The following is a 15,824-nucleotide window of genomic DNA, read 5'->3' on the forward strand; positions in this document are numbered from 1 at the left end:
GAGTTCTGCCTCCATCTATATATATATATATATATATATATATATATATATACTATTTTATGCCACGTGAGAAACTTTATATAACATGTCATTACCTTACTCCGCTATACGCTTTAAGCCTGTGAATCGAATGGATTAATGAGCGTGGTAATTGGATAATTACACAAATTAAAGCAGCAGATCCCTGATTTAGCCTGGAGCACGTGTGACACATATACTTCAGCTCATAAAACATCAGAGCACCCGGGCCCTAGGAACACTACGTACGGGGACACCGCAGGAGCAGGCTCTACGGTCACAGCATCGCCAACTGGGCAGCCTGGACTTAGCCACATTCAGAGGATTTCCAGGGAGAAACTGCATTATGGGTAGGTCTACACTTCATGAGCAGGTTTATACAGCTGGAGATATTCAGAATGCACTGCACCGATTACCAGCAGGAGATGGGGTGGGCAACAGGACTTGTAGAACTACACATCCCAGCATGCCTTGCTATCATTTTGCTATTTGCTCATGCTAATACAGGGCATGCTGGGGTTTGTAGTTATACAACAGCTGGAGGAATGCTTATTTCCCACCCCTGCGCATGAGACTGTGGCGATCCTTTATCACAGGCATGTACAAAGTGTGGGCCTCCAGCTGTTTTGAAACTAGACATCCCAGCATGCATTGCCATACTTTTGCTATTAGGGGATGCTAAAACTATGGCAAGGCATGCTGGGATGTGTAGTTTCACAACAGCTGGAGGGCCGCAGGTTGGACATATCAGGTGGGCAGCTTAAGGTGAGCGATCTGGAGAGGATAAGTAAATGAGAGTATCACCAATATAGAGATGATACTGAAATCCATGGGAGCTGATTGATTTCCCAAGAGAGGTGTGATAGATGGAACCAGGTTTGCAACCAGGACTTTGTGGGCCCTATAGCAACATACTGTAGGGGCCCCTGTCCCACAGCTTCCTGAAAGCCTCCACTACACAGCAGTAATTAAGCTGACCGATAATCGGTAAAATTGTGTCCGGGCACCCTAAATCCACTGGGTCCCATTGCACCTGCTATAGTAATGGAGCAGAAGAGCTAGCTAGAAGCCTTGTGGTCTTCAACTGATTGGGGAGATGGATCCAGAATATGGGAGGTGGATCCAGGACACTGGGCCAGGTGCACTAAGCTTGAAAAGTGATAACATGGAGAGTGATAAACAGCCAGCCAATCAGCTCCTACCTGCCATGTCACAGGCTGTGTTTGAAAAATAACAGGTAGCAGCTGATTGGTTGGCGGTTTATCACTGTCCATTTTATCAGTTTTCATCGCTTAGTGCATCTCGCCCACTGTACTTACATAATGTTCATGCTATCCATAGCAACCAATCAGAAAATGAAAAGGTGATGTTGCGCATAGCGATCAATCAGAATCTGCCGATTACCTGTATTACATTTACTCCATAGTTGTAGAAACTCACACGTGTTACTATTTTGACTATGGCCGTGATGCACTTAGATCCGCAGCCCCGGTCCGCTGCACATCGCCGGCTACCGCATGCACGAACATATGCGACAATTATTGCAAAGGACAGCTCTTGCGTTAAGAGCTGTCCTTTGCGTTGTGCCGGCGATGTGCAGCGGGTCTCCACCGGTTTCCTCTCCCTCCCTTACCCGGCTGCGGCTGCTGTGGGGTAGGGCAGTGTTGGGTTGCGTTAAGAAGCCCATAGGCTTCTATGGGATATCGCCTTTTGCTGGCGATACGCCGATACCATCCGCAGCGAAAACCTGGCATGCGGGTTTTCCTGCATATCAAAATGGGATAGAAACCCAGATAACAGGGTTTTTACCGCATTTTTCGTTTAGTGCATCCTTCCCTGTATCAGTAATACTTTGGTTTATATAAAATATGATGTGTATTTCTTTGATAATAATACTGTATTACCACAGAGATAATTATGCATGCAATACAGGTTGAGTATCCCTTATCCAAAATGCTCGGGACCAGGAGAATTTTGGATAACGGATTATTCCGTATTTCGGAATATTTTAATATTTCAATGATGTATTTTGAAGTATCTTGCATTTATGCTGTATAAACACATAATATACACACAAATATATTTTATTACCACATAAAATACACACAAATATATTTTAATTGTTCAAAAAACAAGGTTTCAAAACGTGAAACAAAATGTGTGTACTATCACAGCACTGAATTTGAATGCCAAGCAATCATTGTCTTGCACATATATAGTGCCAGTTACATACCATGTCCCCAGTGATGCTGTTACAAATGTCCCCAGTGAGTTTTTAGCAAAAAAAAAAAAAATTTTCACTTTCTGGAATGTCCGTATTTCGGAATAATTCGGATAACGGATATTCGGATACGGGATACTCGACCTGTACTATAAAAATCCTACAGAGATTCAGGTAAAGAAGTTAAGTAAATAACGTTCTCAAACAATAAGAATAATCTTCTCAGCTAGTTAACCCAAAGGCATTTTCCATTCCCCGTCATTAGAGTAGAATTAGCACTTTCCCTCCAGCTCTCTAAGGTACAGTATCATTGTTTATTTCTAAGGCGACATAAGTGTTCCTGGCGATCATGAAGGGAACGGTATAACAAAATAAAATAAAAGCATATTTGCGTAAAATAAATCTTGCATGGACTATAGCTGTGTTGTCAGTTTTTCATAGCTTATGGGCCTGATTGAGCACCTGCTAATTTGCCATGTGAATATTTCCAAACCAATTCATAAGCTGCTCGCCATCAACTGATCTTTCCGACTGGTCAGCACTGTTCGCAGGCTGTGAGTAGCCAGGGACTTACTCAGCGGCAGTGCCGTCTTTTCCATTGGGTTTAATGGGCAGTTGCCTAGGGGCCAAGGATTCTAGGAGCCCACCCCAATGGGGAAGACGGCACTACCCCAGGGTAGCGGTGCTGCAGCTGGGAGCTTGTATCGCTATTTGCTATTGCAAGAAGCACTGCTGAATTTGAAAACATATTGAAAATTCTGGACGGACGCTGATTGGCTGAATTCATAGTGTATCGATTTTCGACCCTTGTACGAATTTGCATGACAGCAACCAGGCCATATAATAAGTGAGATACATAGACGTACTTCTACTCCTTGCCATTGTTTTTTTATATCTCATTTATACTGTAGCGCCTATATTGCTTTTATAAATATTGTAGCACCTAAACATTGTCCTAATAGAAATTGACGAAGGTATTGCTATGGTTACAATTAGCGCAAACGGGCTATTGCAGCGACATTCTTGCTAAATTACAGGCCCGCCGTCACACAGGCAAAGCATCACAGGTATAATCAACACAGGCCAATTATGGAAAGAAGGTTCCTTTGTGCGGCCGTCTTCTGTTACATAGAAGATATGATCTGATAATTATCTTACAACATAACTGTTATTAACATTCTCCTTAAAAACATGGTGTAAAGATTTCAGAACAGACTGTGACACAGGGGGCCTTATTTTGGTTCATTCTTTCTGACAAAATCCTTCTTAGATGGGCAAAACCATGTGCACTGCAGGTGGGGCAGATGTAACATGTGCAGAGAGAATTAGATTTGGGTGGGGTTTTACTTCAAAGTGAGATATATATTGCAGTGTAAAAATAAAGCAGTCAGTATTTTCCCTGCACAGAAACAAAATTACTCACCCAAATCTAATTCTCTCTGCACATGTTACATCTGCCCCCCCCTGCAGTGCACATGGTTTTGTCCATCTAAGAAGGATTTTGTCAGAAAGAATGAACCAAAATAAGGCCCAGGGAGAGATGTTCTAAATGGGAAATGTGGTAAAAACCCCGTTATCGGGATTTCTACCACATTTCCCCATGTACTAAAACCCGATTGCCAGAAAAAGCTTCCGATACTCTATAGAAGCCTATGTGGCTTCTCATTGCCGCTGTGTTTGAGGGATTGGTAGTGGATCCCTCCCAGCATGCCCAGCGGCCGTATAAGTCAATCACGCCGGCGGCATCACAGATCTTACTATAAGAACTGTCCTTTGCCTTAATAATCACATAATGTTAGTGCATATGCGATTATTAAGAATATGGTAGCCGGCGATGTGGGGCAGTGGATGTAAGTGCAATTGCCCCCCCACAGTCTACCCCACACATTCATTTATTTATGTACTCTGAAGAATAACACTAATTAGGGGTGGCCATCGTTGCAATTTCCATCGATGGTTGGCCTGTGCGCCAATCAAAACATGGGGGCGGGGCTTCGCAGGTGTCGGGGGCGGGGCTATGCTCCATGTTACGGCACTTAAAAAAAAACCATCGTTTTGCTGTTCCATCGATGGAGGGAAACCATCTGGTTGGCAAAAGTATTCGACATCGGCCATGAACCATTGATGATTTCGAATCATCGATGGTCGTTGGCCATCCCGAACACTAATACCCCTTTCCCAACGCACAAATAACCCTGGTCCGATCTGGGTTGTTGCCGGCAGGTCACTGTGAGCTGTGAAAGGGATAATAAAAGGGTTTTCTGGGTTTGGACCCGGTTTGCTGGGCAATGTGAACAGGTAACCCTGGTCGAGCGACCTGGGTCCCGTACACACTATAGGGAGGAGGAAGCATAAGCTCCAGGTGCTGCTTGACGTCAGTGACCCAGCTAAGTGCCAGGTAGCTGTGGGGAACCTTCACCTTGCAAATGCCAGGTCGCTCCTGGGACAGACAGGTGTCCAAATTCCAGGTGTGACCCAGCATTTGCGATCTGAGAGGGGTATCAGGGGTTTATTTAATTAGATGGGAGCTCTATTATAAGATTGGATGGAGAATCAGCTTCTTACTTATTTATTTAGCACCTTCTAGAAGATAATCTCGTTGGTTCCCCATAGCAACAGGCCTTCTGAAATAGAACTCCCATCTTAAACCGCATAGCAAGGAAAAAGTGCACTCTGCGGGTTATTCTAATTTAATCGGTCGACCGACCATCAATTGATTTCTCCCCCGTATCCAAGGCTGCAAATGCATGATTATGCAAATCATCCATTCACAGCCGTGCGGGGAATGACAGCGTGTGAGTGGGGCAGCCGACCTGCGTCCACATGCAACGCTATGAAAAGCGCAGCATTGGGTGTGGACCATGAGAAGGTCCATTGTTTCCCCAGCACAACGAATGATCTCTGGATCCAGGTTTGTAATGTACATGATAATAGAACTCAGAGATCTTGGTTGCATACATAGGCGTGCGCACATAGAGGGCAGTATTCAATGAGAATTTTGACGATGTGCAGCAAATCCTGTTTAGGATTCCCTGCACATTCGCCACTGCTCGCCACGTTCCGGAGCCTCGCCAGCTCCAGTATTCAACGAGTCAGGGGCTCACTGCCCCTGACCGGCGAATTTTAACTCCTGCGGCGATGCCGCAGGGAGCCGGAGGACGGCGGCAGGAAGGGAGATGGAAGTCTCCCTGTCTGCCCCAGAACGTTTGTGGGGGGGAGGTGGGCTCCCCGGGAGCCAGGCAGCACAGGCTGCCCCCCGGGATAGCCAACAGGGGACCGGGTATTCACTACACCCGATCGTGCATATGTAATGATCGGGTGCAGTGAATATATGAATATCGGTACTCTTTACTTAGAAGGGCGCCCATCTCGGCCATCTCGGGCATTGAATGCACTAAAAAATCAGGTGCGATGCGACAGACGAGATGCCCGAGATTTCCCATAGGGAACAATGTTAAATGTCTCATTTGACCCGATTTTCCTGTTCAATGCCTCAATTGACCCAATTTTTCCATAGGAAACAATGTTAAATGGGCCACAGAGGCCAAATAGGCACCCTGAAGTGAATAATGGCCACCCGAATTGTTAACGCCACCCCACGATCAACGTCAACCCGAAGCGTGGCGAGCGCAGCGAGCCCACGAGGGGCGGCGGTACGCGTCCTACGACCTTTTCATACCCCCACTATCCACGTCGGCGTGGAGTTGAGAATAGAAAGTGTGGCGAGCGCAGCGAGCCACCGAGCCCGAAGCGTGGCGAGCGCAGCGCGCCCCGCGAGGGGACGCGGATACCTTCACAGGTATCCGCGTCCCCTCGCGGGCTTCACAGCTGTCCGCGTACCCTCGCGGGGCTCGCTGCGCTCGCCACGCTTCGGGCTCGGTGGCTCGCTGCGCTCGCCACACTTTCTATTCTCAACTCCACGCCGACGTGGATAGTGGGGGTATGAAAAGGTCGTAGGACGCGTACCGCCGCCCCTCGTGGGCTCGCAGCGCTCGCCACGCATCGGGTTCACGTTGATCGTGGGGTGGCGTTAACAATTCGGGTGGCCATTATACACTTCAGGGTGCCTATTTGGCCTCTGTGGCCCATTTAACATTGTTTCCTATGGAAAAATCGGGTCAATTGAGGCATTGAACAGGAAAATTGGGTCAATTGAGACATTTAACATTGTTCCCTATGGGAAATCTCGGGCATCTCGTCGGTTGATCGCACCCGATTTTTTAGTGCATTCATGGCCCGAGATGCCCGAGATTTTTTACTAACGATGCCCACGATCAAAATCGTGGGCGCCCTTCTAAGTAAAGAGTACCTGAATATCTAATGAGCGTCTCAGCTCCGGCCCCCTGCTGGCTGCTCTGTGTAAAAAAAATATATATATATATATTTTTTAAATGAAATATATATTTATGTGCTTACAGCACATGTGCTTACCCTCCTCAGAATAAAATTCCTGATTTTTTGACACCAAATGTAAAAAACAAAACACTTTATTTTAAAAGTTCACATTCCACTTCACCATAAAAAGATAGCGATTGCTACTCGGTGAATCATGGCGATAAAAACCTTGAAATGTATTCGCCATCTGGTCATTGAATAGGGTGATTCACCGTTTTAGTCAAAAAATCGCCGTACAGCGCGAAAATAGCACAAAATCGCCATAAAACATGGCGAATCAGCCTCATTGAATACTGCCCATAGTGTTAGGTGTGCACAGGCACCCCCTAATGCTGTGCCCGCCCTTATAAACACCTCCCTGTCGCTAGCAACCAGCAATACCTTTTACCAAAGACTTTTGCTTTTTAGAACTGTATTATATTAAAAGAAGCGCCCATCCTTCAATGATGTGTGTTTTGCATTGTTAATTGTACTAGACCATTGTCATATCACTACATACCTGTGTCATCCATATAAGTTTTTGGCTTTATTTGCATGAAATGTTACAGAGAGTAATAAGAATATTAAAAACTGACTGAAATAGGCAGGAGATTATGTTGTGGCTGAGATACTTTTATATTGTAGTGAGTGCCAATAGATGATGGTAGACACGCCTGATTGGTGGTGTTAGACACACCCAATGGGTGTTGTTAGACATGCACAATAGGTGGTGCACCCCCTAATAAAATGTGCACGCCTATGCAGTATTTGCAAATATGTGGAAAGCCCCCAAGCTGTCAATCAAGACTGAGTATTAGGTGGCCGGGGTCCCTATTGTTAGATCTAGGTGCCGGTTGCGGCACCCCAAAAATCAGCTTCAGCCAGAAAGCTCCGAGCAGCACACCAGTGAGAAAACTAAAATATCAATAAATGTTAGTAAATGTAAGAAGCCAGAGCCGCAGCGGACTCCCTGCATTTGCGATTAACCTCGTCATCAGAGTACAGCGAGGATTTATCCCTAACATTGAATAGTGAGGTTTGATGGCGAGGATGGCTTTTTCTCTCCAGAAAAAAGACATCCTCACCGTAGAAATCCCTATTGCCGCGGCATTGAATACCACCCATAATCATTTCACTAAGCTTAATACATCTGCACCACAGTCTGTAATATGGCAGTTAGGAGCTGATTGGCTGGTACTTTACTTTTCCTCACTTTATCTCTCTCCAAGGCTTAGAACATCATCATAAATACAGACGGATAAATCGTCTTTTGGTGACATATTTGATAATATAAATCCTTGGAATTGGGAAGAATAAAGTCAGGGTGGGTAATAGGTAACTAGAAAAGCTCACATATATGCCTTGTCTATCCAGGTCACAGGGGGTATGCCAATACCCACGAAAGAGGGCCTGGATAGAATGGGGGTGGGCTTGCTATCCTGGCCCCTTACATGTGCACAGCAGACTCTGGGACATCCATATTTATCTATTAAACTGACTTCAGGGGAGATGTATGAAACAGTGAAAAGAGTGCAGAAGTGAGCCAGTGAAGAAATTGCCCATGGCGACCAATCAGCTTTCAGGTAACATTTTAAGTGGCAGCTGATTGGTTGCCATGGCAAACGCCTCCAATGGTACTCTTCTCCACTCTTCTCACCTACTTCTTCATACACCTCCCCTTCCTGTCCGGGTCAGGATCATCAGCACAGGAGACAAAGTACTAAGGAGAGGCATGGTGGGGGGGGGGGGGGCACTGCACCAGGAGCATGTACTGCCTTAGAGATTCACTTTCCTGGGCCCCACGATTCCTGGTGGCTGCTTTGTTAGTTCAATCCAATGGTGGCATCTGTCCGAATATGCCGATTATCTGTGCGTAAGCAGGCGGAACAGATTTATTTTTTTCAAAAGTGCTGGTGTGACACCAGTTTAAGACGTGTAGATGTGAATTTCTCCATACAGGAACTTTAATTAGAAATTTCCTGCTAAAGATCCGGCAGTTCCTAGAACAATTATCAAAGGTGACCTACACCATCTGTACTGTCTAAGATGTCCCGTGAGTTTCAAAAGAGAACATGCCAGTAGTTTCTTTGGATTAACTGTTGTTTTTGGAACACGTCTCCCTGCGTCACAGAGGCTTTGAAGACCCAGCCAAGGAAAAGAGACAGTAAATCTTCATCACGCTTGTCAACATACAAGACGATGATTCATTTCAGAACCAAACCTTTCAGTGAGGCACTTCACGATGTGCGATAATAATCACTTATATGTTCACTGATTTTTAGATTGCAATTACTGGCCTGAATTCATTTTTATCATTGAAATACAATCATTGTTTGGCCTTATGTGTATATATTCAGAACTGTGCATATAGAATGGAAATGGAAACATATTATGAATTTGAAACCTTTGTTACAGCTGTTAGAACATTACTGAAGCGCCTGATTTGTGCGCTAAGTGCACATTGTTGGTAAAACATTGTCGGGGGAGATCTTACAGCTGGTGATCATACCAACCAACGCGTTTCACTCCTGGTTTTACTAATGTTAAAATGGTGTAGCTCAACACACACGTGGGCCAAAACAGCACCCAGAGAGAACCTATACACAAACACAAAACACAGTTGGTACTGTAGGTTACTTGGTTGAAGTCCAAATGAACCCTAGTGTGTGTCTATTTGTATTCATTTAAAGTATAAGGTCCAATGAGACCCCAGCTTGTCTCATCGTAGACTCTGCTATGGACTATTGGGCCCCTTATAGTTGGCTTCCCCTTTTCCATTCATGCCTTGCCTAATAGTCCCTTGGAACCCCTGGTTCTATTGCTCTAGGGCCAGCCAGCCAAACCCTTATTTCCTATTACTCCCTCCTCTCACTGTGACAACATCCAAGTTTTTTGGGTTCTTCCCTGTTGAGCTCCTTTATATTGGGGAACCCCTGCATCTGGGACAAACTTTTATCCTTTTCGGATCGCAAATCCAGGACTGTCCGGGTTCCAGCTACACCCCTGGCTTCTGCTTAATGGTTCGCCTCAGTTTTATACTTTAAGTGGAACCTGAATGATTGGTGGCATTGGGTTGGCAACCCTCCTGCACTATTTTTCCCCTGTAGAGTGCATCTTGGTTTGATACGTCTCATATTTTCTTTCATTTTCACTTGATCTCAGCTTATTCTAGTTCCAGATTCCACTGAATAAGTGGGCGTCTCAATCTAAACTTGTAGACAGGGAAACCTGTTTCCTGTAAGGGTCATTGGGCCAAGTGGTTGGGTATCCGGAGTTTATAACGGAACAGTGTTTTCCCATTGTAGAGGTTTTGTGGTTCTGCATATTGGATGGGGAAGAGTTACTGTAGGCAAGGTTCTGGCATAGACTTTATTTTATACAGTAAATAAAGGCTGACCTGGGTAATTGTCTTGCTCAATGAGGCAAACGTTGGATCATTTGATCTGATCTTGTGCAAAGTAGTTTGGAGGTGTCATCATGGTGATTGCTGGGATTGGGTTAAAAGAAATGTAAAAACCTGAGTTGTGAAGTTAGATTGGCGTTGGCAGGGCTATAGATACTGTAGGCCTCATTTTGAGAAGTTCAAACTTTATAATCCTGATGGGGTGTAACTTAGTGACGTGGGTATGTCCCTTTTTGGGGCCTTTGCTTTTGTCTCTGGGGTTGGAGTGTTGGGTCTTATTTGGTGGCAAGCCATAGTTCATTGAACCTGGGAAGTGGCAGGACAATTACCCTCAGTAGGGTAGTTGGTTCTGCATTAGAGGTGGCCCTGGGATTCTCCATAGAGGTGTGGCACCGTATTGCTAAGGCCATGAAGGAGGATGGGCTCTATCAATCTCAGCTTGCCTCAAGGGGCATGCAGCCACCATATCTGTTAAGCACGCCTTGCCTGGATCTGAAAGGCTATGGTTTCTAGAGCCACCCATACGTAATTAATAGATCAACAAATGCTGTGATCTATCTCAATTTAATTTCTTGATGTCTGAATATTTATTTGGTTAAAAGATAAGCTTCAAGTTCTTGTATACAGTAGCTCATATTCCCGTTTCCCGAGAGTTAGCAAAGTTTACACTGGTTATTAACTCTTCTCACCCGCCCTGCTCCGAAGCGAAGGAACCCAACAGGATACAAGCTGCAAGATACTGTAGATGGCGCTCAACCCACTACACATTACTTCTACTGGTGCTCCTGGCTCTTCACAGTTGTGGAACTGCAAGGTGCAGCATGTCCAGCCAGGGGTTGGGCTGGAATTCGACTTTCCATTATAGCTGGTATACAGCCATCCACATAATACATCAGGAACCATCATCATAGAGGTAGGCAGCTGTTCATGTACTATGGGCCAGTACCAATGGTACTGCTAGAGAGCAGGCGCTAAAGATATGCCTATAAGGATAGCCCGGTACTTATACTGACATTGCAATATATTAACTGCATTATTTAGAAGAGTTTAAATAAAGATTGATTTCATTTTTTTTTTAAGATTACTAAATAAAAACACTCTCCTGCCGTCTCATTACATTCTGCACCTTTAACCGTTGAAACTAAAGTAAAAGTGCGTGCAAAGATATTTCATCCTCATCCCTAGAACAAATTTAATGCTGACCTTTACTGCCGCATGTTGACTTTGTCATTGTTTTAGCATCCTACAGGTTATGTACTTTAATAATTATAAAAGATTAGTAAATAATGATTCTTCCTTCCTTGAACGCCAATGAACGCAGCGGTTAAGTGACACGGGTCTAATTGTTAATTCCAATTAAAAACAGCAATCATACAGAGGTTTTCTGTGTTCGATAACTATGTATGTCCTTGTAAGTTATCATTGTACGTGGGGCCTGGTTTATGGTTGTAGGTAAATCAAAAAAAGCTATTAACTGTGCAAAATCATGCTGCACTGCAGGTTGGGCAGATGTAACATGTGCAGAGAGAGAGAGTTAGATTTGGGAGGGGTGTGTTCAAACTGAAATCTAAATTGCAGCGTAAGAATGAAGCTGTGTAAGATTTAGGGGCTACATACAAAAGCAGCCAGTATTTACCCTACACAAATGCTATGCTGCGTATGTTGGAAGCCTAGCGATCAGGTAAACGCCGCCTGATTCCCTCACCCCCACCCCACGGGAATCCCTACATTTGCATGCGAGGGGATGTGTTCAACCATCAAATTATTTCTGCGGTCTTCGGTCTGAAACGTAAGGCAATACTCCCTTTTTTTAGATGGCTGCTGATCTCTGAATTCATGGCGGACGCTGACGTCATGTGACGCCAGTGGCCCGCCCCGAGCAGGCATGGAAGTGCCTGCGTTCCAAGGGGAACGCCCAGAATATTTATGGGGACGCCCAGAAGTCGCGAAGCGTTCGCCGGCTGCCGTCCCTTGCCCTCCTCTTCTCGAGCGAACAGCGGGGCGAGTGTGAAAATCACCAAAGCCATTCGCTCCCGGGGTGTGCGCATGTGCCCCTACTGTATGTGTGTGTGTTCACAGGGGCTCAGTAGCACAATCTCAGAAATGTATTGGGCATTGCTGAGAGGTGGCTTATCTGACACACATACATGGGCTACCTGATGGGCGCCGCATTAGACTGTTACGGTTGTGTAGCAAAACGAGTCATGAACTCAGATGTTCCCTCACAACGGAGGCCCAGAGGTGTAATGACAATGGAGACCAAGAGTGGAACCGGCTCTGGGAGGACGCAACAAGTATGTACCCCCATCAATGAGCATGTAACCCCTGGTAATGAGCATGTAACCCCCATCAATGAGCATGTAACCCCTGGCAATGAGCATGTAACCCCTAGCAATAAGCATGTGACCCTCAGCAATGCTGCCTCATGTCCTGCCATCCCTGCCATGCTCACTTTTCTCCTTTAGACCTTCTTACCTGCACCTCAAGTCACCGGTCTGTATTGCACTCCCTCTAGACCAGTGGTTCCCAACCTCAGTCCTCAAGAACCGCCCCCCCCCCCCCCCCCCCAGTTTCCGTTTTCTAGGTCACCAGGCAGGTGCACTCATTACTCACTGTTACATTTTAAAAGATCCACAGGTGGAGATAATTATTTTCCCTCCTGTTATCACAGCACACTTCTTACATTCCAATTACATCTCCCTTACCTACCATCTATACCCGCAACTCTTCTCACCCGCTTCCCCACATCCCAGCTGTATCGTGTACTAAGAATTGTGTTGCTAATTGTCACTTGTGCTCTCTTTTAGTTCTTCTGTCACTGTTATATTTAGTCCTGTGAACCCTGTATTGTTCTAATGTGTGCTATATGTACGGCGCTGCGTACCACTTGTGGCACCTTAGAAATACACTGCAATAATATTAATACCCAACAGATTGATTAGAACAGTTCTCCAAACCAAAGGCCTTTCTTGAGCGGAGTTTGCAAGTGGTTTGTGGACAAGGCGCTGTAGAGGCTTAGAAGAAAAGGTCAGTGGGCGATTCAATAACTCAGATGTGAACGTTGGCTTAGTACATAGCAGCATGTGGGAAGGCATCAGAATAGTTGTCTATACTGTATATGAGTTATGTCTCTGGCTAGCGATGGGCAAGGTTTCAGAAGCAGATACTGTGTAAGATAGACAGAAGACACAGATAACATAAACATAAGGCTCGCCAACTAAACCGCTTGATCACCTTGATCTTATTCCTGATGCCCTGGTTATTTATTTTTCCGCTGCCCTCATTTATATTACCAAACTCTCTTAGGATAGGACTTAGCATGGATCGGTGCCCAAGCGCGGATAGACTTTTTGGGAACACCAACCTCTTTCTCTGTTTATGTAACTGTTGCCATGAGACAACAATACATTGTTTGAAATTTTAATAGCTTAACAGGCTGACAATCAACAATAGTGCAATTATAATGAGGGATTCCCACATTACACAACACTTACCGTCACTGCGGTCATCATTGTCTTCGAAAATTCAAATTGGTCCATTTGTTTTAAAAACTAAGTTTCAATTGTAAAAGAAAAAAAAATACAGGAAGTATTATCCTGTTACCTGGGCATTATATAAGAGGCGCAGGTCCAGCAGGATCACATTGCATACACCTGTCTCAGATTCACAAGATCTGCAAGGAACAGTGACTGGCTGTCACCAGGTAAGAATTCTATCTGATTATATAGCCTCCTGCTTATCACTAATGCTGCTGTTACACATATGGAAAAGAACTAAGTTGCAATTGAGTTTTACCTTATATATCTATATGTACTGTATACTATACTATATATACAAAAAAAGGAATCTATTATACACTATATACAGTACATATAAACATATTGGATGCACTCTTTGAGTAAGGAATTTCTCATATCTATAATATACTGTATATATATATATATATATATATATATATATATATATATATATATATATATATATATATATATATATATATATTTATATATATTTAGTATTTAGACATGATTTTCAAAGCATTGTGGATATATAAATATGCAGTTTTAAAGTTTTAATACGTACTTTATCATTTACATTTTTATCTTTTAATTCGGGTTTTAGATTCGCCAGTCATGTTTATATTGAGTTTTAGATTTTTGCTCCTATTGGCTAATAAAATTAGAATGATCAAACAAACTGTAACAGCATTAACCCTTTGAGTGCTCTGTGATAAATGTTCAATATATATATATATATATATATATATGCTAAAAATGCCAGCGTCGCTGACATTTGTTATGTAAATTCAAATAAAAAACGTTGTATATATTAAAAAAAAAGATTATATTTCCTATATAAGATAAACAAAGCGAGCAATGCGAGGGTACACCATACACTAATGGGGGCCCATGTCGACATTGACACCAAAACTGTGAAAATTGTGTGACCTTTTCGTATGTCGGCATTTTTCAAGTAGACCTTTTGTACCTGTTGTCTTTTTGTAGCGTCTACCTTTTTTCATGTCGACCCATTGACCCTGTGGACTTTTTTTTGACACAGACAGCCAACTGCATGTCTTCCATATGTGATCGACTTAAGTGCTTAAGAGCATAAACTATAAAGCCGTAGAATGTTACTATTGGAAGTACCTGGAGCGTCACATGGAAAGGGCATTATTGAAAGTAAAAAGGACAATGCAACATACTGCATCTGACTTTAGGATTTATTATATTTGTTGTGTTTATTTATTTATTTTATTTACCTTTATTTTAACTGACATTGTAGCCAACAAGAAAGATTTAGGTCTCATTAATAGCCCTTTTACACCGCCTCAAAACCCCGGGCCTTTGGCGGGTCAGACCTGGGTCATTGGCAGTGTAAATGTGTCACACCATGTCCCTTTACACGGGACCTCTACCCAGGTCCTGACCTGGGTAGAACACAGCTAGGACCTGGGTAGAGGGCGGTGTAAATGGGTACGCCGAGTCGGATGACCCAGCTCCCATTTACATCAATGGGGGACGTACAACTTGCGGACCGCAGCATCTGCAGGACGGGGAGGGCACACACAGCCTGCGCTGCTGTCTGCTATACTCTGCAGACAGCATCGGCGGCGGAGGAGGTGAATGGATGCCTGTGTGCAGCATCCACTCACCTCCCGGACGACGGCTGGGGGGGGGGGGTGCACGGGGGCTGGGGGTAGCCCCCAGCACGGCGATCGGTGTATCCGGCGGGGATCACCGCGGTCCCGGCGCTGCCCCCAGCACGGCGATCGGTGTATCCGGCGGGGATCACCGCGGTCCCGGCGCTTGGAGATGATGTCATCTCAAAGCACCGCCTCCGTCTACACTGCGGGTGGGCACCGCAGTGTAAATGGAGTAAATCCCAGATCCAACCCGGCTTGGATCCTTCTTCCAAATGCCGGGTCGGATCCGGGATTTTTGGTGTAAAAGGGGTATTATATATATATTACATGGGGTGGCACTCTTAACCGCATTAAATATCTATTAATGTGATAAGATTAGGTGATGTCCACAAAAATCCTTTTTGATGAAACATATTCCCACCCCGGTTCCATTACTGAATCAGATCCATGCAAAAGATCTTGTATTTATAGATTGAGAATTTGTTGTAGATTAATATTGATGACAAACACATATTATTGTTACAGGGAAGAATACAAAGACCATGTTTGCCCTGGTGTGTTTATCGGCCGCGCTGGCGCTCGCCTCCGTGCAGGTATGTATTGACGCCGGTGACCATATGTTAATTCAGAAATGTATCTCGTGACGATAAATGTTCTGAAGT

At 44.4% G+C, this 15,824-nt stretch overlaps 1 protein-coding gene across 1 annotated transcript in view; it reads left to right on the forward strand.

The window, feature by feature from the left end:
- The first annotated feature begins 260 nt into the window (after window positions 1-260).
- Window positions 261-15,824, forward strand: part of LOC146062799 (cysteine-rich venom protein-like) — a 34,194-nt gene continuing 18,630 nt past the window's right edge. Inside the window, exons 1-2 of the mRNA XM_083174813.1 lie at window positions 261-368; window positions 15,688-15,755. Coding sequence (XP_083030939.1) covers window positions 365-368; window positions 15,688-15,755 — 72 coding nt within the window. The 5' untranslated portion in view covers window positions 261-364. The remainder of the gene's footprint in view (window positions 369-15,687; window positions 15,756-15,824) is intronic.

The sequence above is a fragment of the Crinia signifera genome, chromosome 3, assembly GCF_055691185.1.
Source record: "Crinia signifera chromosome 3, ASM5569118v1, whole genome shotgun sequence".
Taxonomy (NCBI): Eukaryota; Metazoa; Chordata; class Amphibia; order Anura; family Myobatrachidae; genus Crinia; species Crinia signifera.